The 22351-nt window shown below is 45.5% G+C and overlaps 2 protein-coding genes and 1 non-coding gene across 8 annotated transcripts; 2 read left to right on the top strand and 1 right to left on the bottom strand.

Moving 5' to 3' along the window:
• Positions 1–3041: 3041 nt before the first annotated feature.
• Positions 3042–10245, top strand: LOC123187907 (pentatricopeptide repeat-containing protein At5g64320, mitochondrial). Of its 3 annotated transcripts, none has more exons than XM_044599902.1 (7): positions 3042–5252; positions 7512–7564; positions 7684–7788; positions 8384–8571; positions 9134–9249; positions 9351–9514; positions 9857–10245. In XM_044599902.1, exon 1 carries the CDS (start codon positions 3071–3073, stop codon positions 5123–5125), a length of 2055 nt encoding a protein of 684 aa, XP_044455837.1. In that variant the 5' UTR covers positions 3042–3070; the 3' UTR covers positions 5126–5252; positions 7512–7564; positions 7684–7788; positions 8384–8571; positions 9134–9249; positions 9351–9514; positions 9857–10245. The 3 variants fall into 3 exon arrangements, with proteins under 3 accessions (XP_044455837.1, XP_044455836.1, XP_044455835.1); XM_044599901.1 differs by having other exon boundaries at positions 7684–8296; XM_044599900.1 differs by having other exon boundaries at positions 7684–8571.
• A 1184-nt stretch (positions 10246–11429) lies between these two features.
• TRNAM-CAU (transfer RNA methionine (anticodon CAU)) lies at positions 11430–11517 on the top strand. The gene is given in 2 exon segments: positions 11430–11467; positions 11482–11517. It is a non-coding gene; the product is annotated as a tRNA-Met (tRNA).
• Positions 11518–13033: 1516 nt separating this feature from the next.
• On the bottom strand, positions 13034–17103 carry LOC123187906 (2-hydroxy-6-oxo-6-phenylhexa-2,4-dienoate hydrolase). 4 transcript variants are annotated; one of them, XR_006494230.1, is made up of 6 exons: positions 16411–17103; positions 16016–16333; positions 13898–14018; positions 13675–13742; positions 13430–13587; positions 13034–13295 (listed from the first exon to the last, which is right to left on the bottom strand). XR_006494230.1 is itself a non-coding variant. In XM_044599899.1 (6 exons), the coding sequence occupies exons 1-6, from the start codon at positions 16783–16785 to the stop codon at positions 13290–13292; spliced, it is 999 nt and encodes a 332-aa protein (XP_044455834.1). In that variant the 5' UTR covers positions 16786–17094; the 3' UTR covers positions 13034–13289. The 4 variants fall into 4 exon arrangements, 1 of the variants encoding a protein (XP_044455834.1); XR_006494229.1 differs by having other exon boundaries at positions 13430–13568; XR_006494228.1 differs by having other exon boundaries at positions 13926–14018; positions 16411–17101.
• Between the last annotated feature and the right edge of the window lie 5248 nt (positions 17104–22351).

The raw sequence follows: 22351 nt of genomic DNA, 5'->3' as shown, positions 1-22351 counted from the left end.
AACAATAGTAAGCCGAAAACAATAGCTGCACAGGGACAAACAAACAGCAGACACATACATACAGGTCGTACCCTTTTTTTTTAACATACCGTAGGCGAGTACGACAATGTAAAAAACGACTCATTTAAATCGTTCTCCGCATCGACGCTTTACACGTGCGGCGAATGTCAAAAACTAGTTTATTTAGCAGCAGCTTCCTTTTCAACAAAAATAATTAGCAGCAGCACACAACACAGCCAATTTAGTTTGACTGCTCTCTGCTGACGCTAATCCCAACTCCAGCGCCACTAACCTCTGCTAGGACTAACCAATCATCATGGGTAGTACTCTCTTCTCTCCGTCTGAAGATACTTGTCATAACAAATCTCGTCGCACCATCAGACACAAGGAAATAATCAGCTACTAGTAGTAAGAAAAGAAACTATGAACAGACAAATTACCGTGGGCTGAACTTCCACAAGCTCCCACGGTAATCTTTCAGCCCGACGGTTTCCTCTCGCCGCAACCAGCAGGCAAAGTTCAGCTCAACTTTTACCCGGACCAACGCAGCTCCGGTCCCCGCACGTCAGGCCAGGCCAGCAGCAAAGCTGCCGATCTACGACGGTATGTGGTTAGTGTCCGTGAATCGGCAGCGCAATGGTGCAGCAGGCTGCGAGGAAGGTGCGTAAAATCAGCCACGATGCAGCCCACATGTTTGAACTGAATTAGTACGACCTGACCCCATGTCCAGATGCATCTGTCGATATGCTTTCCGCTGCTAGAATATGCCGTCGACGTCTGAGGCCTTGTTCGCTAGCCAGAGCCACCTACCCCACCACCCTCGTCTCGCCTCCAACCTCTTTCGTCTGTTGGAGGAAGAGGGCTCGTCAATGGTACCGGCGTTGGTCAAGTATAGATGGCGATGTTTCATCACGCCTCAGGATTTTAAGCTAATGAACTGTTAATGCAAGCAATCAATCAATTAGGTTCACATGTGCCTCCGTTTCGAAAAAATTAGGTTCACATGTTTGATAGTGAAGGTAGCTAGTTAAGGGGATAACTCCTTTGCTCAGTGCTCCACTAACTACTCACCTATATATTGTAATGTGCAGTCGTGATGGTGCATATACTGAAATGAAATTAGGGCAACTCCACCGGTGGTTCACCAAAATGAATACACCAAATGTCTGCGGATGCGTTCGGATGTGTCCCCGGCCAATAGATGGAGGACCGGCCATCTAATCCCGTGCACCAAACTTGTTTTGTGCTAGTTCAAACGGACAATTCAAAAAGACGAATGAAATCCATGCAAATTAGACGATATTTGTTAATATTTGTTACATTTACAATCAAAAGGATGGAATTTAACAAAATTCAACCAAACATAAGGAAATTTAAACTGAACCTAAATTAAGTTAAGCAAGGTAACAGACGGTGACCTTATAGTCGTAGGCATGGCCTCCGAGGCCACCGGCACCTCCGTCGTTGCCGCCGTCGTCATCCTTCCTTCGCAGCAACCCTCATTGACCGCCACTCGGCTGCCTCCGTCTGGCGTGACAGACTCGGCCCGACCGTTTTAGATCATACCACTTCGTTGTTTTACATGCAGAGATATGCTAGGCTCACGACAGTGTTTTCATAGTACTAGGTCAGATTAGGCCCAATAGGCTAGGATTATATTTCCTCGTTTTGTTGTTTCCTATGTTATTATTTACTAAAATGATTTTGATATTTAAAATATAAATCCGTCTCCTAAAAATCCAGAAACTTGCACACATACCGATAAAATATAGAGAATATATTTCCCTCTCCATATAAAATTTTCAAATAGTTTTTTAATCTTTTAAGGACATTATAATTTCCATAAAAATAGTATTATGGTTTTATAAATACCCAAAATGATTTCCGAATAAGAAAATATTTACATGCGCACTATTAGATACTCCCTCCGTCCCAAAATTCTTGTCTTAGATTTGTCTAAATACGGATGTATCTAATACTAAAACGTGACTTGATACATCCGTATCTAGACAAATGTAAGACAAAAATTTTGGGACAAAGGGAGTATTTTTCAATGTTATCTTATGGAGAAGTCATATTATCTCCTCTCATTTTGTTACATGGTTAATTCAAAAATAATACTATTTAAATGGCATCTAAATGCAAATAAATCAAATAAACTCCATTTTTTCAATTGTCCACTTGGAGATTTATCTCTTTTCTGTAATTTGAGTAGGAGCCATATCCAATTTAAAATCCAAATACCATATTTGAGAAAGTCATTTTATTGTTTTCTACCTTATTTACTGCAATCATTTTGATATTTAAAATATCAAACCATCTCCTAAAAATCCAGAAACTTGCACATATACTGATAAAATATAGAGTCTATTTCTCCATCCATATAAATTTTACAAATAGTTTTTAAAACCTTTCAAGGATGCTATAAATTTCTTAAAATAGTATTAGGGTCTTATAAATACTCAAAATTATGTTCAAATAACAAAATATTTATATGCTTACTATTAAATATTTTCAATGTTATTTTATGGAGAATTCATACTATCTCCTCTCATTTTTTATATGGTTAATTGGAAAAATATCTAAATGGCATCTAATTGCAAAATAGTCAAATAAACTCCATTTTTTCAATTTTCCCTTTTGTGTGTCATTTTATACCATATTTGAGAAAGTCATATTATTCTAACTCATTTAAATATGGTTAATTTTTAGATATTAAATCCTTTTGAGCTTAAATAAATTCCCAAACCAAGAATTAATATTGTTGGATAGTTACGCCATTCCAATTTGGATGACATGGTTTGGAAAAGTTTTCACCAAGACTCAAAAAGTTTCTATTTATTCTGAAAATCAAAGCAACTCATTCAATATTACCTATTTATTTATTTAACATTCCAAAATTTGAAATCTTTTGGGATGTTACACTTAGGATCTGAATTTGAAAGGGTGGACGGCCCAAATGTGGGCACACCGAAAGCGTAAACACGCGGGGCGTGTCCACTTAACCTAACGTCTGGGCCTAGTAAGTGAAAAATAGTGATCCAATGGGTGGGTTTCCACGCAACCGGGTATGGCGGAACCCCCGCCCAAACTCCGGGCAGCCGCCGCGACGTCATGGCCGGAGCTGCTCGCGCCATTCGACCTCTCTCGCCTCCGAAGCACGCTCTCCTCCCGCCCGCTCACCCCGCACCGTCTCGGGCGCCTCCTCGCGCTGCCGCTGTCCCCGGCCACCTCCCTCCTCCTCCTCCAGTGGTACGCCGCCTCCCAACCCGTCCTCTCGTCGCACCCCCTCCGGCCCTTGCTCGCCGCCGCCGACGCAGACCCAGAGCGCGCGCTCTCCCTCCTTGAATCCCTCCCCTCCTCTCGCCACCCCCCTCTCCGGGAGACCCTCCTCATACCGCTCCTGCGCTCCTTGCCCCCTGGCCGCGCCCTCCACCTGCTCGACCAGTTGCCCAGCCGATTCGCCGTCTCGCCGTACTTCCGCTCGTACAACACCGTCCTCGCGGCACTGGCCAGGGCGAACTGCCACGCCGATGTGCTCACGCTCTACCGCCGGATGGTCCACCGGGACCGCATCCCACCCACCACCTTCACCTTCGGTGTCGCTGCGCGCGCGCTCTGCCGCCTCGGGCGCGCTGATGAGGCGCTCGCGATGCTCCGCAGCATGGCGCGGCATGGGTGCGTGCCCGATGTGATGCTCTATCAGACGGTCATCCACGCTCTGTGTGCCCAGGGTGAGGTCGCCGAGGCTACCACGCTCCTCGACGAGATGTTCCTCATGGGGTGCTCTGCTGATGTCAACACGTTCAATGACATTGTGCACGGGCTATGCATGCTTGGGCGTCTCCGCGATGCTGCGAGGCTTGTGGACAGGATGATGATAAGAGGCTGTGTGCCAAACACCATGACATACGGGTTCCTTATCCAGGGCCTGTGCCGAGCAAGGCAGGTGGATGAGGCACGCACAATGCTCGGGAGGGTGCCAGAGTTGAATGTCGTGTTATTTAACACGGTGATTGGCGGGTGTCTTTTGGATGGGAAGCTAACAGAGGCGATGGAGCTGTATGAGATAATGGGATCAAAAGGCTGCCCACCAGATGCACACACTTACAGTATATTGATACATGGGCTTTGCAAGCTTGGGAGGCTTGGTTCGGCCATGCGGTTGCTTAGAGAGATGGAGGATAAGGGTTGTGCTCCAAACATAGTAACCTACACGATCTTGCTGCATGGTTTTTGCAGGAATGGCATGTGGGATGACATGAGAGCAACACTGAAGGTAATGTTGGCAAATGGCTTGAGTCTGAATTTGCAAGGATACAATGGAATGATTTATGCTGTATGTAAGGAAGGCAGGATGGATGACGCGATGTCACTCATGCAAGAGATGAAGAGTGAAGGCTGCAAGCCTGATATCTGCACGTATAATACAATAATTTATCATCTCTGCAACAATGGCCAGATCGAGGAGGCCGTGTATCTATTTGAAAATTTGGTTGACGAGGGTGTTGTTGCGAATAGAATAACTTATAATACACTCATTCATGCACTGTTGTGCAAAGGAAGTTTGCAGGATGCCATACGGCTTGCAAATGAAATGGTACTTCATGGTTGTTCACTTGATGTTGTTAGCTACAATGGTCTGATTAAAGCCCTGTGCAAAGATGGGAATGTGGATCGGAGCATGGTGTTGCTCGCGGAAATGATAGAAAAGGGAATTAAGCCAAATAACATTTCATACAACCTCTTGATTAGTGAGCTCTGCAAGACAAGAAGGGTGCGTGATGCACTAGAGCTCTCAAAGGAGATGTTAAACCAAGGGCTTACTCCTGACATTGTCACATACAACACACTCATAAATGGATTGTGCAAAATGGGATGGATGCATGCTGCGCTGAATCTCCTAGAGAAGTTACATTCTGAAAATGTGCATGCAGATACTATTACATACAATATCCTCATTAGTTGGCACTGCAAAGCGAGATTGCTTGATGACGCTAATATGCTTCTAAACAGAGCAGTGACTGTTGGGATAACACCTAACGAGCGCACTTGGGGAATTATGGTGCAAAATTTTGTCAGACAGCCACTCAATTTTTTATCCGACGAGGTTGAAGGGCATTAATTTTCTTTTTGCCGTGTACTGTATGTTGGTTGTCATGGCTTTTGGAGTTTACTACAACTACAGATGTTGTAAAGATCAGAATGGGCAGCTCATGGTGTCCATCATAATGTTCACCATGCTTGACCTGGTATGTATGTTTCCTGTTGTAATTAGAAGTTTGTACCTTGTATCCATTGGCCTTTAGCATCACTTGGTTATTTTGTTGTACCACTAGTAAGCGTGCACGTGCAATGCATGTCTCGCTAGAAATCAATATTTGAATATATGAACTTTACATTTTCAATTTACATATGGCGATATGTAATCTTATGTGTGCAGTGATTTACTGTACATTGCACGTACACTGCCAATTTAAATCTTGATGGGATATAGTACTTAACAGACTTGCCTAAAGCATATTGAGATTAAATCCGCCACCAGCATTCACAAGTCAAGAATCTTAATGAACACCCGTAACATTTCCCCCTTGTTGAGCCAATAAAATACCTATTTCAATCCAGACACCTCTATGGGGCATATCAGATCATCACAATGAGCAAAAGATGTACAGATAAGGTAGAATAAATCATTATATATTTCTCATAATATTACGACATCTACGGTTCACCGTCATTTAGGTATTTAACTGTTGAGACTATCGCCGGTGTTGCCTGAAACACCACCTCCATAGCTCAGTATTCTCCTTGACACCGATCTGCCGGCCTAATCCTCTTCTTCCGCGTTGTTTAGCTCATAGAATACCGTTCCTCATTCCAGGCTACATGTTGGTTCTGATCAAAAGCAGTAATTAGAAAACAAATAATGTGAGCTCAAATACATGCTATAGAAAATATATTTCAGTTGCAGCTTATACAAAGAATATATTAAGCGTGCACATGCAATGCACGTCTTGACTAATGTTACAACCAGATTTTCAAATTCACATGGATATAAAAGATACTCTGATAGCACTAAAAACATATTACAAAGCGACCTATAATTTAAATGATTTTCAAGCAACGCTATAATTTAGCATCATATGCATACAGTGAAGACACCTAATTATCTCAGTATGTCTTAATATACTAATCAATTCTTGTACAACATCAAGGATGCATGTTGTCTGTGGCTTCATTGTCAATGCAGTTGAGTATATGCACCAAAATCACTTTCTTACCTCACAACTATCCTCTTTGAGAACTATAGGTCGTTATCTTGAGAGTTTTCATGAGGTAGAATTCAAAAAGTTGCAATATTAAATACTCACCTTGCAAATTGGCTGGTTCAATTCTTTCTCGTTCCGTGAGTGCATAAAACCAGAAGCAAAATAACTAGAGAGACATGCTACATTGGAAACTAACTGAAATCATGCACAGCTGATTTGCATGCTTGCTTGTCTGTGGCACATCTGCTTAAAAAACGTGGCTTGTCTCAACAGACAAAAATGAGATCAAATATATCTTGGGATAAGTAAATAATTCAAGTCCGCATATGCTATAAAGGAACGAATCCGATCTATCTAAATTTTAACCTTAAAGGCTGCCAGCCAACCCGCCTCCATGGCGCTCCTCTTGATCGGGCGATTTCTGTCCGTTGGATCTGAGTAGATTTCCACCTTGGCTCCCCTTGGCCATCCGATTTTGACAGCTATTTTCACTTTTTTACGTGAGTATGACTGGTGAGCCTCTTCTTAGGTGGGGTCACATGAAGATGGGTGGGTGCTGCGATGTGAGGGTCTGATTGGTTATTCCTCCTGGAAAGCCCGTTGAGCACAACCGCACGAACCCTAGCCCCCAATCCACAACCGCCACACTCCTCCACCCTAAGTCATTCTCCCTTGTGAGCCTCCGCTCCAACTCCTCCCTCCCTCGTCTCTGCCTCTTCTCCGCTCCGAGCTCCTCTGACGCTTCCCAAGGTCATCGTCTGATGCCGCCCCTACCGATGAGATCCATTGCCTCTCGTCATCACCGCCTCCATTTCCCCATCCATCCGCACCCCGCTCGGCTACGGCGTCCACGATTTGTGGTGTCACGGGGCAGATGTGTGGTAGTGTGCGAAGGGAGGCCGGCCGCCGGCCGGCGCGGTGAGGATGCGTAAGTGGCGGGAGAAGGGGGAACGGCGTGGCGAGGACCACCGCGGCATCTTGTGCTGCTTGCTAGAAGCTGCAAGCCCTCATGTGATCTTGCTCGTCGTCTTCCCGTGCACAACATCCAGGTAGGCAATTAGCAACTCCACTTTTTATATATTTTTGGACTGTTCGATGGATTAATCTCGATTTGAGATGTTAATTGTGAATTTGTTCTTATGCTCATGAATATTTTGCAAATGGAAGAGGGGATTGTAAATCTGTCTTGTCTTGTAAAAGAATCATGTTCTCACCTGAATTGATAATGTGCTGCTTGTGTAGGTCCATCAATTTGTTAATCCAAGATTTGGCTCAGGAGAGTGCAGCATATGCAGGTTAGTATAATTTCTGGTCTACCTGTCCATGAATCTGATGTCACTGAGTTTCTAAAAATTTCTGGATGGCTTGCTTAATTTCCATCATTAATCATAGTGAATGGTCTCCTTGCAAACAGGTAGACGCGAAGACGGCGAGTCGGTGACCATGGTTGCTCTGTTGAGTTCAGGGGAGCAAATCAACCGAGGAACTCTGATCTTATGATTTTTAGAATGGTTTATGTGTAAGCCACAAATTTTCGTGCATCAAACTGTAAATCTTAACGAGGATATGTGTGCTATTTGTTAACCACATCATATTGAAGTTGGTAACTCAACATACCCACTGCATATTAGTACCCTAGTGAATGCCTGAAAATATTATCCATTCACCAAAAATATCACTGCGACTGAATACATGTTTCTGTACTAAGTATAGTTGTTTTCATGTCATCTAGATCGTACCAAATATAGTAACAATCAAATCTGCAATTCTGGGCAAGGTTAAATGCTACTCCCCCCATTCCATAATATAAGACCGTGTGCCACAGGTATATTATGGGATGGAGGGAGTATTAAAAAACTAGTCTTGGTTTAGTATGGCAGTAATTGTTGGTCACAGCCATTAAAATGATTTATTAGTTCTATCAGGTTATTTAAACTGCGGCAAGGAATGAACATTACAGCTTATCTGCGTCATGACCCTCTCTGATTTTCGTTGATGTTGTTTCATTCCTTGTCCAAGTAATGCTTGTAAGTCTTTTGTCTGAATTGAAATATTACGTCATATCTGTATATTTTACCCCACATCATCTTCAAAAAGATGTTTCTTTTCCGCAGCCCAGAGAGAGCATTATTGTGGACGCCGGTGAGCATCCTTCTTCCTTCTGAATTGTGTCTAATTGCCTCTGGTCATAAACAGCAAGCCACTGATGGAGGAGCCGTCCACTTCATGCTGCGATTATTCAAGCTTTCCGTACTAAGAAAGCACTGACTGCCAGTAAAGGGAAGTGGACCGTGTGCCACAGGTATGGTTTAGCAGTTTGTCATGTGGTTCCTTCTTTGCAGTGTGTCGCTTCTTGTTTTTCGATGGTGTTCTGAATGCAGTTCTGCTTTGCACCAGAGCTCTTATTGACCAGTTAACTATTAGGATGATGTCATGATGATGCCTACCCTGCATCCGTGCATCGGGCCTTCTGCTCCATGGATCGGAAATGAGATCCTTCTGTGTTACGTTTCCTAAGATTATTTGCTACTTTATAGCACTGTATTTCCATTGTGGCTGGATCAGGCACTATCTGATACCATGTAATACATGCCTTGAAGCATCAACCTTTATGACATTTCGAGAATGGCAGAAACTCCCTTGTTAGATTTGCTAAGAAAGTATGCTACCATGTACTCCCTCCGTCCCATAATGTAAGACGTCTAGGATTGTGTGCTACTTACCCCCATTATAGGAACGTCTTACATTATGGGACGGAGGGAGTAGTATAGTATTTGCAGTTACTATGTGTGCCGTCTAGGATTGTGTGCTACTTACCCCCATTGTTTGTGTGAATACCTTGTTTCTGTATACATGCGTTGCAGGACATAGGTCCGCTTTTCACGCAAAAGGGCGCACCTGACCACCCAGGAGGCGCACAAAGGCACGCTGAAGCGAAATCATTCTCTTGTCGGCCCTGTAGCTTAGCAGATGTGTGCAGGTTTGCCTGTAATCTATATTTTGGTATTTCATTTAGCTAAGTTCAGCAAACACTTGTTTGTTTTCTTACATAACGACCGAAGCAAAATTATTCTCTCGCAGACTCTGTAGGCTACTGTTTAACTGTTATTGTTGTGGGAGCCATTGGCTATTTATGCATAAGATGGAAGGTGAAGTCGGATTTTTGTGACGGGAATTGGATTTTTTCCAGATGGCTTGCTCTTCGTGATGTGGTTGGTACTAATGAACTGATGGCAGGCATCAAGGTTGCATCTTAGCCACATTTCCCTTTCTATAGTTGCCATTTAGTTGATTAACATACATTGTACTATTTCAGTCAAGCATACTCTGGGTCAATAAATATTGAATCAGCTACTTTTTATATCCCTGGACTATAGTTATTAGATGCATCAGATGCCGTGCATGTCCCATCTTTTCCCATGGTGCAGTGAAAGGTTTTGCATTTAGTTGTAGTTCAGTACAGTAAAATGGTGTCCAGTTTTTTTGTCCTTCAAAAAATTAAATGATACTCCCTTTAGGACTGTTTGAGCTTGAGCACTATACAATGTGGATATGCTGATCGTTTCTTATGTTTTTAACATCTGTAGACAATGTGATGTCAATTCTGTATTCAATCCTTCACTTGAGTGAATTACTTGTATCGGGGGCTGCACTTTATTCTAGACAAAGAATGTGCAAATTATCAAGTGAAAATGAGTCATCAGATGTGCTGTTGAAGGATGGATAACATGACAAGCGATCAAGTTCATGAAAGGAGTGGTCAATGTTGGTGCATATCTATATTTCTTTGATATCTGTTGATACTTATTAGGTTGGAAGTGCAAATTCTTGTCTGCTTTCTACAGACTGGGGAGCGAGCAATGTTGTTTTACTGGCATATTTTTATGATTTCAAAAAATGTTATAGACGATAGCCAATGCTGTTATGGGGTGCTTTTGAACCATGATTTCATTGTGTCATTCTTTGGTTCTGGTTATGAAGTGCATATTCAGATCATCCATTTGTAGTCAATTCAGAGCCATAGTTGTCCATCAAAACCACTGAATGGAATGGATTCATAGGAATGCATGCATATATGTCAGGACCCGAGCTGTTTATCTCTGAAGAAACCGACACCTTTAATCTGTTTCAGATAAGTTTGAATTGATACCAGTTGGCGCGAAGCACTACGGGCCGTCCATCTATCATCCAACACCCTTCGCTCCTGCATACCGCTTCGCAGGAGAAGAACAGCAATACGGTGTTGATCCTTCATTGGACAGCTGAGGAGCACCTGCGAGTCGCTGTTTACTTTCCGGCAAAGGTCTACAGAGCCTTCGAGGGCATTCTGTTTTGTAAGGGGTAAACCCTAGCCGCTAGTGTTCCTGGTTGGCCCTTAGGTGAATCCGATCTCACACCAAATCTCTCGCAATCGAGCTCAAGTTTCCATAAGTTTTGTTGATTCAGCGAGTGCTTGACTGAATTTAGTTCTTCAGACCACTCGGGTCTGACGTAGGAGTATATTGCTTAGAGTAACATGATAATGCAAATTAGTTTTAATATTATGGGAACATAAAACAAGGAAACATGTCATTTTGCACTATCATTGATCTTAGAAATATATATATTCCAGTTTTTGTAGATTACAGTTGCGTAGTATTTGTCCTTTTCACTTCTTTATGCTAGTACATATTTTTGTGCTCCTAAACTGAAAATTTGGTCTTGGCATTGCACTTTGCTTTAGATGCGGCAAATTTTACTTCAGAAAAAATGACGAGCAGGAAGTTAAGGAACACTTTTCGCAAAAAAAAACTAGTTAAGGAACAATAAACCCACAAGACAAGTACATTACACCCTATGATAGTTGATAAGATTCGTGAAGCTAAATGGTTTTTTATGGAAAAATAGAAGCGTCTAGAGTATAGCAGAAAAATAAGCAAGATTCACATTGGAAAGTTTTTCCTGTCGCATTGCGTCTAGAGTATACCAGGGAAATTAATTAATTTTGCCAGTTCTACGACCATTTGTGTTCTGCAATATATAAACTCGCGGATTCACATTGGAATTGTTGGGTTTGTTTCATCACAACCCAGAAAGAAGGAAAGATTCGGCTAAGTTTGGCTCTCTACAAGACTGCAGGAGTTTAGAATAATTAGCTCTATACCTCATCTTTTGCACCAAGGGGTGGTGGCGCAGTTGGCTAGCGCGTAGGTCTCATAGCTAAACGTGAGTGATCCTGAGGTCGAGAGTTCGAGCCTCTCTCACCCCATCCTTTTTGCGTTTCGTATTTTTTCCTTTTTTTTGAGGCATGTTTCATCTTTTTTCCAGCAGGGCAGAACTAGGCGTGCAAACAAGACAGGGCCCACAATACTGGGCCCTTTTCAGTTTTCTGTCCTCGTTTTTTGCTTTATTTTTGTAATTTTCTTTATACTTTAAACACTCTTCAAAATCACATTTGAAAAATATTGAAAAAGTATTAAAAAATGTTGAATAAGTATTTGAATTATTTTTCAATAAGTATTAAAAATGTTGAAAACGTAGTTGACAAATGATGAAAAAGTATTAAAAATTATTGAATGAGTATTTGAAATTTTTTGAACAAGTATTTGAAAATGTTGAATAAGTATTAAAAATGTTGAACAAGTATTTAAAATATTAAATAAGTATAAAAAACATTGAATGAGTATTTGAAAAATGTTGAACAAGTATTTGAACAATGTTGAATAAGTATTAAAATGTTGAAGAAGCGTTCAGACAATGTTGAACACGTATACAAATATTTTTGATCACTTATTAAAAAATGTTTTTGAAATATACGAAAATTTAGAGGAAAAACGAAAACAAACATAAGAAAGAACAAAAACAAAAAATGGAGAAGAAAAAAGAAACCAAACAAAAAGTGGAGAAGAAAAAAAAGAAAACCAAACAAAAATAGAATAATGAAAAAAGAACATAATAACCAAATAAAAACAAAATGCAAAAATAAATGAAAGAAAAATGGAAAAGAAAAAGAAAAGAGGGAAAAATCCCGAAGAAAACGGCTGGAGTAGCCCCAATTATGACGCGCCCCTACTTTTTTTCATTGAATGAACTTGGGTGGAGTGGTTAGGGCATGTACAATGGTTGATAAGATAGTCTTATCTTAAGTCTTGCATGTGATTTAGAGATGACAAAATTTTTTGTCTACAATGGGTCATATCTTAGCCTTATCTTCAATAACTAGTAATTCCTAAAAATGTGGTGAGACATATTGTGCTAAGAGATCATCTCTTGTCTTCTCTTAAATAAGAAAAGACAAGTCTTTTCTTATGAGTTCTCTCTCCTCCACCTCATCATCTATCCTACGTGGCATTGCTAAGATAGAACCATTGTACATGCCCTTAGTGCGGCGTGCGTTCTTCTTGGAGACCCGGGTTTGATCCCTCTTTCTCGCATTTCTCTGCCTTTTTTACAACTGTGCGCGCGTGAATGGGCCGGCCCAATACGACGCAGGGGTGGGGAAACGCCGCTTCAGCGAGAGCTGCTACTTGTTGTATCGCTTAAGGCGATAAACAGTCACCGCGCGTTTCTCTGCCATTTTTACGACTGTGCGTGCGTGAATGGGCCGTCCCAATACGACGCGAGGGGGGAAAACGCTTCAGCGAGAGCATCTCTTATTAAGGCGATAAATAGTCGCCGCGTGTTTCTCTTGCTCTTTCACTCAGTTCGTTCGCAACGGGATACTCGGATCGCAAGCTAACAGACAGTGGAAGTATCACTAAAAAAAATAAAAATGGCACTGGTCGTAACGGAAGCCACAGGGAAAACGATGCGACATTTCATCATCTCAACGGTAGCACAACGTGCTCTGGCAGGCATGCCAGTTCACATAACCGATGATTACACTGCTCAAGGCAACATACATCAGGTATTTTTCCACCGAGAAGGGTGAAAACGCTGCGATCCCCCCTCTTCCTCCCCTCTTCCAGTGTCAGTTTTGACCGCAATGCCGATGCCCAGCGAAGAAGACACCATCCGCCGCTTCGATGAGAGCCACGCCTACTACACCTGCGAGACGAAGCGAAGGAGGATGAGATGAGACGACACGACACGACATGAAGGACATCGAGAATGCTACGATGTCACAGGAGATGGTTCACATAGACATGGTGGAAAGATGTCCTGAAAGCTGAGGCGCCTACCCTTTCGTCGTTTGAAGCTTCGGGGATCGGCTCTTGGAAAAACTCGATGATGCTCTTGCACACCTCTGCAGGCTTCTCGAGATTGACTGCGTGCCCAGCGTTGTGTATGACTGCCAACCGAGAGTTCCCATCCAGATGCCTGCCAATTTGTTCACATGCTGGCAGAGGTGGTTAGTTTCGAGTTTCAAGGGATGCCGGCACCGCAAACTCGTGTGGTCGAAATGTTTATCAAAAGGTCTTCTGACCTCTTCAATCTGTGAGCCAATTCCATCGGGAACACCTTATCTTGCTCCCCCCAAATTATCAGCGTCTTCTGCATTAAGCCGGAGCGCCAAAGCAGTACAATGTTAAACAGACCACATAAACAAGTCTCATAGGATTGTATATATCAACTCATGACCATCACAAGCATGCGCTAGTAGGCCTTCCGGCCTTCAACTATGAGAGCAGAATTTTGCAAGAAACTACCTGAGAGCAGAATTTTGCAAGAAACTACCTGACGTAGTTTTGGAAGAGTCGAAATTTGCCTCCCACTAATCAAAGCGTGTAGTAGCTCAGTCTTCTCCTGGATATGGTCTGAGCCCATCACCTGATGCAGTAGACAAAGGAAAGGGTCCACAATTTAGATGGGAAAATACAAATTCTTTGTTAAGGTAAATACTCTGAAGAAGCAAACGCCCTTTTCGAGATAATCTTGGAACATTATTTAACACTTCAATTTGTGATCTAATGTAAGAGGAAGAGAGCACCGAAAGCACAGATCATTTCATGATTGAAACTGAATAAGAACAGGAGCAATGCTTGTCACATCACTCGTAGCATATTCCAACCCCCATGATGTTCTAAAGGATTGTGAGCACCAGTTTTTTAATTTCAAAAGCTCACTTAAGCATATGAGATTCTTATCACAAACTGAGATCACATTTTTTTAAACGGTTGGATTGCTAACATTTCTAGGACCAAAACCTGCTTTTGAGTTCTGATCTGAATCTTAGATACTAATGTATTCCAAAAGAATACCAATTTTAATGGTTGTAGTGTTCTATGAGTAAGAGGGAGCATTGTTCCAAAAGGCTCAAAGCTCATCTCCATAATTTGGCTTGTCTTTTCTCTTTCACTTTCCACACCCTTTAGATCCAGCAGTTCAGTACTTTCACAAACTACATACGTGCATGAACCATGAACCATCCTTTTAATGGGTGACTGCTAAAGTTAAAGCACTTTTTTCCAACCAATAATATTTTTGTTGTCTCAAACAATGTAGTCCACCTGGTATTTACCACACACCACCATTGAGAAGACAATCGTTGTTTTTCTTCTTTTCAAACTCATATTAGCCAACATTCTTGAGAAGCAAATGATATTGTCAATATAAACCAGTCAAAGGAACCGCAACGAAAAGGGTATATTATTATCTCAATGTTATCACTTGCCAACGAATATTTTATTTTTAATATATCCAATTCCATCCTTTTGTGTTACTATTTTGAAGGAAATGTCACACCTATCTGAGAAACAACTGATTGAATCTGAACTGCAACTCCAACCGATTTCCAGCATGCAAGTTAGTAAAGTCATTATCCTTGGCATTTAGTGCTGTAACAGTCAATTTATTTGTAGGACGTCAAACACTGAAGGAACATACTATGCGAATTAATTCATTGTGCCAACTATACACTACAAATATGAAGGTAAGTATAGAAATACTACATGGGTGAGCAAAGAAATCATGTATGTTGTCACTAATTTACTATGGGCCCTCCACATGCAACTGTCTGGGTGACCATGCCTCTGAGTCAACAGCATCATATAGCATATGTAAAACATATGCACCAGGACAAACAAAAACAGTGATGTGCTACTAAGCCGCTGACACGTGTGAACATTTTGAGGCTTTGCCGGCTCCAGTAAATCTATGGCGCTCATTACATCAGCCACGTAGTGGATTCAGTGAGTTGCTTTCAACCACAACAAACAGACAACAGTGCAAAAAATATCCCCTCCCCTCCATATGTCACCTCAGTACACCTCTCTCTCGAAGCATCCTGACAAATTTTGTGCAAAAACTGGATGGCAAACAACTGCACAAATGTTACCACTTTACTTAGGTTTTAATTTGTGGCAATGTTTGATTTGCAGATCAAATTGGCTCGAGAACGGAGATGGATGTGCAATCACAAACTCACAATCAGTAATCAACCAATTAAACTAACATGAATAGTATGTGCCTATTAGGATCCTGCATTTCAAGTGTAGACCATTCTGACAGAGGCTTCAAGTGTAGACCACTTCAACAAACTAAGTTGCCTGTTGGATGTTCAGGTTCCACATATTAAGTCAAGTTGCCTGCACCACCACGTGCAAAGTACAATCTTCGATGTGAAAAATGTAACACAATTCAGACCCAACTGCTGCCCAATATCACATAAGGGAACATCATTCTCTAGTCTAGAGGTGCCTTGATGTTCCCTCTCCTGTGATTTTATAATCTTATATCTGACGTTCTATACTAGCGCAGTTCGATAAATAAATATATTATAAATTTCAAACCAATTCAACCAAAAATTGATGGGAGCGGCAATTAACCTTAATGTAGTCCCAAAGGAAGCACGACGGCATGATGATCGGCGGTCGCACGAATGTGAGCCTGACCAGGCGCCGCACCTCCTCCGGCCGCCGTGGCACCAGCAGCGCTGCCGCCTCATCGACCGCGGCCACCGGGAACAGACCCTCCGCGAGGTCCTTCTCCTCCAGGCAAACGCCGGCGCACACCAGAGTCACCCTCTCCACCGCGTCCGGGTACATCGCCGCCATCCTGTACCCCACGAACCCTCCATAACTCACCCCAACCAGCCCAAACTTGGTCACCCCGATCGCCTCCAGCGCCGTCTTGATCGACCACGCCTGACACAAGCAGAGAGGTGTCAAGGATGCAGGGGTTGACGACTGACAGATCGGGCCCGGGCCTCGGCGAGACGGACCTGGAATGTGTCGGAGCGATCGGGGAGGCGGGTGGAGGAGTTGCCGAAGAAGACGAGGTCGGGGACGATGGGGTCGAAGCCGGCGGCGATGAGGGGGCGGAGGTAGGGGTACCACTGCCACGTGGCGGAGGCGCCGAAGCCGTGGAGGAGGACCAGGGGGTTGCGTGGCGGCCTGGCGGGGACCCACATGTGGACGGTGGTGACGGGGTCCGCCGAGTCGGAGATGGAGACCGGGCGCGCCGAGTCGGGGAGCTGGATGGAGACCGGGCGGAGGCCGGCGGCGAGGAAGCGGCGGTTGAAGCAGCGGTCCCGCGCCGCCGCGAAGCTGAAGAAGCGGCTGACCTTGCCGGCGATGGACTGCGGCGGGGGAGGCATTGCTGGCGACCGCCGGAGATCGCCGGCGCGGGGGTCTCCGGCGATCGCCGGCGAGTGTGGAGGATCCGGGCGGAGAGGGGCTGGCGCGGCGGGGAGGGGGAGCGGCGGTGGGGGAGGCCAAGACGAGGGCGAGCGAGGTTAAATTTGGGTTTTTGCTAAGTTTGGGGTTTTGGTTTGCTTGGTTGCGGCGGTGGGACGATTGGAGAACCATCAACTTTGCTTTCTTTTTCATAGCGGGGAGGGATTAAAAGGGTGAAGCGGATGCTAAATTTCGGAGCGTCACGGGCGGGGGAAGAACCGTGAGGCTGAGCTGAACATGTCGGCCCACTCTGGTGCTGGTGCCTGCCCGATGCAGCGAGACTAGTATAGCATTTCGCCCTGCCCGACGCGATGCGTTGCGTATGACTCTTCTGCCGAGCGGTCTCGAATCCTGGGATGCATATGCCTTTCTGCTTTGTGCTTTCTCCCAGCCCCCAACGTGTGGGCTTAATCGAATCCAATGGAGGCGATTGCATTTTTTGTGGCGAAGGTTTCACCCGTGAAATGCCTCTTGATTCTTAAGGCTAGTCATAATGGGAGCAACTTAGATAATAACGTAGCGCACTTTAAGAAAATTTTCCTTATGTGGCATTTAGTTAATAAGGAGAGAGGTGTTTAGAGTAACATAATATGTTACTGTAACATAGCGCTTCCCAAGAAAAGATGAGTCTATAAGCTAATAAATGAAGCCATCGATGACACTATTACTATGTTACTTTGCACTATGGAGGTAGTAACTTAGACTAGTATCATATGCATGACACTAGTACTATAAGTTACTCCCCACTATGACCAGCCTAAAAGCAACTCCAATGTGGCGACCCATTCCGTCTGCTTGCGTCCGTTTAGGTCGGCGCGGTGCGCGTCCGCTTGGTGTCCACTTGGCAATCCATTTTTGACCCAATTTTGAGCTGGATTTGCGTCGGCGCGGACACGAGACGGACACGCGCGCCTACTCCTCTTCCCGGGCCCGTCGGTCGGTGGCGGTCACCACCATTTCCCCCCATTTCGCTCAAAAACACTCCCGCCCGCGTGCGCTGCCGCCCCACACCCGCCATGAACGACGACCTCGACCTCGCCGCCGTCGTCGGCCTCACCTCCCTCGCCTCGTCCGACATGACCGCCCCCTCCGGCAAAGGCAAGCCTCGTGCCCCGCGCAAGGCCGCCGCCGGGCTCAAGCCAAAGAAGGCGCTGACGCCCGAACAACGGGCAAGGGAGTCGGCCAAGAGGAAAAGTCGGAGGCATGCCGCAGACGTGAGGGATGAAGCCGTCGCGGCTGCCGCCGTCGACGCCGCCGTGCAGCAGGGGTCACCAACGCCCGCGTCGCGGCGGCAACGAGGGAGGCGCTCCACATGCTAGGGTTAAATCCTAGCCAGCACGGGCTCGTCAACGCCGCCGTCGCCGCGGCCAGCACCGGCTCATCGGCGTTCCCTCGGATGGTGTTGCCCGACTCGCCCCGCGTCGGCTTGCAACCCGATGCCCGCCTTCCACATGTACCCACATGCCTCCCGCCTCTCCGGGGAGTGCTCGCCCGACGTGAGTGTCGTCGCGCCTTACACGCCCGCGCCCGGTGGCCGGTGGCTCGTCATCCAGAGGTGCGAGGAAACGCGCGAGGCAGATGCCGGCCGGCGTGCTCCCGGACGCCCGCAACTTGTTCGAGGGAATGTTGTCCACCGTTGACGAGGACTACATGCAGAACCTCATCTTCAAGGCGGTGCATCGGCCGCTGGCTACGATCCCAACGAGACACAAAGCCAGGACGGCCACGGGGCGTTCACGCCGGCCGCTGGTTATGATCCCGATCAGGCGGCCTTCATGTGTGATCAGGTCGACATGGACCTGGACGGCTTCCCACTCGACCACGAGTTCCCGAAGGACTAAGTGCAAGAGGAAGAGGATGAGTGTGACATCGAAGTGGAGCCTTTGTTCGAGGACGAGCTTGCCAACCAAGCCGCCCGTCCTAAGCCAAAGCGCAAGAGCAAGCACACGAAGGCATACACGGCTGCCGAGGACAAGCTTCTTTGCGAGTGTTGTTGAGACATTGGACAAGACCCCAAGACAGGCGCCGAACAAAAGCATTCAACCTTTTGGATTCGTGTCCACGAGTTTCATGAGCACAATAAGTTCATGCCTTACCAAATTGTGAGCACGCGCGGGTGGGTGTCCATTTCCAAGCGATGGAGGGTAATCCAACAAGAGTGCAACAAGTTTTGTGCCACTCTTGAGAGCGTCAAGGCCCGCCCCGTGAGCAGCATCAGCATGCAAGACATGATATGCTAGCAAGCTGCCCTCTTTTGTGTCATCAAGTTCATGCTTGCATGTTCATTTGCATACCATTTGCCCATATGCTTGCATGGAAACATTTTGGAGGCATTTCAAGTTTTGGAGGCATTCAAGGCCCAACACAATGGCAAGTGCTTCAACCTCTCCCATCGATTTTGGGTCATCAAGGACGAGGAGAAGTTCAAGGCGCAATATGCCGCCCTCAAGTCGCGTGGGAGGAAGCAAGCCGTGGAGGAGGTTGGGGACGGCGAGCCGGCACGGCCGCGAGGGAAGACCAACTCCAAGAAGGAGGACAAGCGGGATGCGACATCCAACGCCTTGATCGCAAGCGTGGAGGGCATGATGAACAAGAAGGACTCAAGGAAGGAGAAGCACCGGCGTTTCAAAGAAGAGCAAATGAACGCTTTCATGGAGATCCAAAGGAGGAGGCTTGAGATGGACGCGGAGAAGCAAGCCAAGATGCTTGAGCTGGAGGCGGAGAAGTAAGCCAAGATGCTAGAGATCGAGGCCGCCAACGCCAAGACCAAGGCAAAAGAAATAGCTCTCGCGAGCATGATGCCCGGGGTGGAGATCATGAAGGTGGATCTCAACACCGTGTCGCCGAGGAAGAGGCCATGGTTTGAGAAGATGCAGGCTGACATGCTCAAGTTCACCGACGGGTGATCTCATGGCCGCGAGCGCCTTCCTTTTTTGTATGCCGGCTTGTGTGCTGGCATGACCACGGGGCCGCGATGGCGTGGTCGAACTCAAGTCCCACCCCTTTTTTGTGCGCTGGCATGTGTGCCGGCCGCTGGCGAGTGCACCAGCGCGAACTGTGTGGTGATATTTTTTGAAGTCGTCAATGTATGCCGGCGCTGGCATGGTGCCGGCATGAGACATGGCCGTTGACACGATCTATGCGCCGCGGGACTTTTAAAATTTGAGTGCGGAATGAAAATGGGTCGGCGCGTTAGGCAGGCGGCCGACCCAAATGCTAAACAGGGCGGACGTCAGGCGGGCGGCCGACCCAAACGAACAAAAAGTGGACAAAATCGTCGTCCGTTTGGGTCGGCCTGTTGGAGTTGCTCTAAATTCAGAGGTGATATTGAAGGAAATATGCCCTAGAGGCAATAATAAAGTTGTTATATATATATTTCCTTATATCATGATAAATGCTTATTATTCATGCTAGAATTGTATTAACCGGAAACTTAGTACATGTGTGAATACATAGACAAACAGAGTGTCACTAGTATGCCTCTACTTGACTAGATCGTTAATAAAGATGGTTAAGTTTCCTAGCCATGGACAAGAGTTGTCATTTGATGAACGGGATCACATCATTAGAGAATGATGTGATTGACTTGACCCATCCGTTAGCTTAGCACTATGATCGTTTAGTTTATTGCTATTGCTTTCTTCATGACTTATACATGTTCCTATGACTATGAGATTATGCAACTCCCGAATACCGAAGGAACACTTAGTGTGCTATCAAACGTCACAACGTAACTGGGTGACTATAAAGATGCTCTACAGGTGTCTCCGATGGTGTTTGTTGAGTTGGCATAGATCGAGATTAGGATTTGTCACTCCGATTGTCGGAGAGGTATCTCTGGGCCCTCTCGGTAATGCACATCGCTATAAGCCTTGCAAGCAATGTGACTAATTAGTTAGTTGCGGGATGTTGCATTACAGAACGAGTAAAGAGACTTGCCAGTAACGAGATTGGACTAGGTATTGAGATACCGACGATCGAATCTCGGGCAAGTAACATATCGATGGCAAAGGGAACAACATATGTTGTTATGCGGTTTGACCGATAAAGATCTTCGTAGAATATGTAGGAACCAATATGAGCATCCAGGTTCCGCTATTGGTTATTGACCGAAAGTGAGTCTCGGTCATGTCTACATAGTTCTCGAACCCGTAGGGTCCGCACGCTTAACGTTCGATGACGATCGGTATTATGAGTTTATGTGTTTTGATGTATCGAAGGTAGTTCGGAGTCCCGGATGCGATCACGGACATGATGAGGAGTCTCAAAATGCTCAAGACATAAAGATCAATATATTGAAAGGCTATGTTTGGACATCGAAAAGGTTCCATATGAGTTCGGGCATTTACCGGAGTACCGTCGGGTTACCGGAACCCCCCGGGGAGCCAATGGGCCTTATTGGGCCTTAGTGGAAGAGAGGAGGAGGCGGCCAGGTGGAGGGCGCGCCCCCAAGCCCAATCCGAATTGGGTGGGGGGCTGGCCCCCCTTTCCATCCCTCTCTCTCCCACTTCCTTCTTCTCGTACTCCAACTAGGGAAGGGGAGGGACCTACTCCTACTGGGAGTAGGACCCCCCTTGGGCGCGCCATAGAGAGGGCCGACCCTCCCCTCCTCCACTCCTTTATATACGGTGGAGGGGGCATCCTATAGACACACAAGTTGATTGTTTAGCCGTGTGCGGTGCCCCCCTCCACAGAATTCCACCTCGGTCATATTGTTGTAGTGCTTAGGCGAAGCCCTGCGTCGGTAACTTCATCATCACCGTCATCACACCGTCGTGCTGATGAAACTCTCCCTCGGCCTCAATTGGATCAAGAGTACAAGGGACATCACCGAGCTTAACGTGTGCAGATCGCAGAGGTGCCGTGCATTCGGTACTTGATCGGTTGGATCGCGAAGACATTCGACTACATCAACCGCATTTCATAACGCTTCCGCTTTCAGTCTACGGGGGTACGTAGACATACTCTTCCCCTCTCGTTGCTATGCATCTCCTAGATAGATCTTGCATGATCGTAGGATTTTTTTGAAATACTACGTTCCCCAACATTGGCATCCGAGCCAGGTCTATGCGTAGATGTTATATGCACGAGTAGAACACAAAGGAGTTGTGGGCGTGAGTATATACATATTTCTTGCCGTCACTAGTTGATTCTTGATTCAGCGGTATTGTTGGATGAAGCGGCTTAGACCAACATCACACATACGCTTACGCGAGACTGGTTCTACCGACGTGCTTCACACATAGGTGGCTAGTGGGTGTCTGTTTCTCCAACTTTAGTTGAATCGGATTCAATGAACAGGGTTCTTTCTGAAGATCAAAAAGCAATCACTATACCGCGTTGTGGTTTTTGATGTGTAGGTAAGAACGGTTCTTGCTAAACCCATAGCAGCCACGTAAAACTTGCAACACCAAAGTAGAGGACGTCTAACTTGTTTTTGCAGGGCATGTTGTGATGTGATATGGTCAAGACATGATTATATAAATT

The sequence above is a fragment of the Triticum aestivum genome, chromosome 2A (genome assembly GCF_018294505.1).
Source record: "Triticum aestivum cultivar Chinese Spring chromosome 2A, IWGSC CS RefSeq v2.1, whole genome shotgun sequence".
Taxonomy (NCBI): Eukaryota; Viridiplantae; Streptophyta; class Magnoliopsida; order Poales; family Poaceae; genus Triticum; species Triticum aestivum.
Note: the sequence above shows the minus strand (reverse complement) of the source record. Positions and strands in the feature narration are given on the sequence as shown.

What these genes read in the sequence shown, in the direction of transcription:
- LOC123187907 (XM_044599902.1), top strand. Translation starts at nt 3,071, where the DNA reads ATGGCGGAACCCCCGCCCAAACTCCGGGCAGCCGCCGCGACGTCATGG.
- LOC123187906 (XM_044599899.1), bottom strand. Translation starts at nt 16,785, where the DNA reads ATGCCTCCCCCGCCGCAGTCCATCGCCGGCAAGGTCAGCCGCTTCTTC. An exon ending in CTCTTCCAAAACTACGTCAG is followed by an intron (nt 13,743 to 13,925) that starts GTAGTTTCTTGC and finishes GGCTTAATGCAG; the next exon opens with AAGACGCTGATAATTTGGGG. An exon ending in TTGGCTCACAGATTGAAGAG is followed by an intron (nt 13,569 to 13,674) that starts GTCAGAAGACCT and finishes ACAAATTGGCAG; the next exon opens with GCATCTGGATGGGAACTCTC.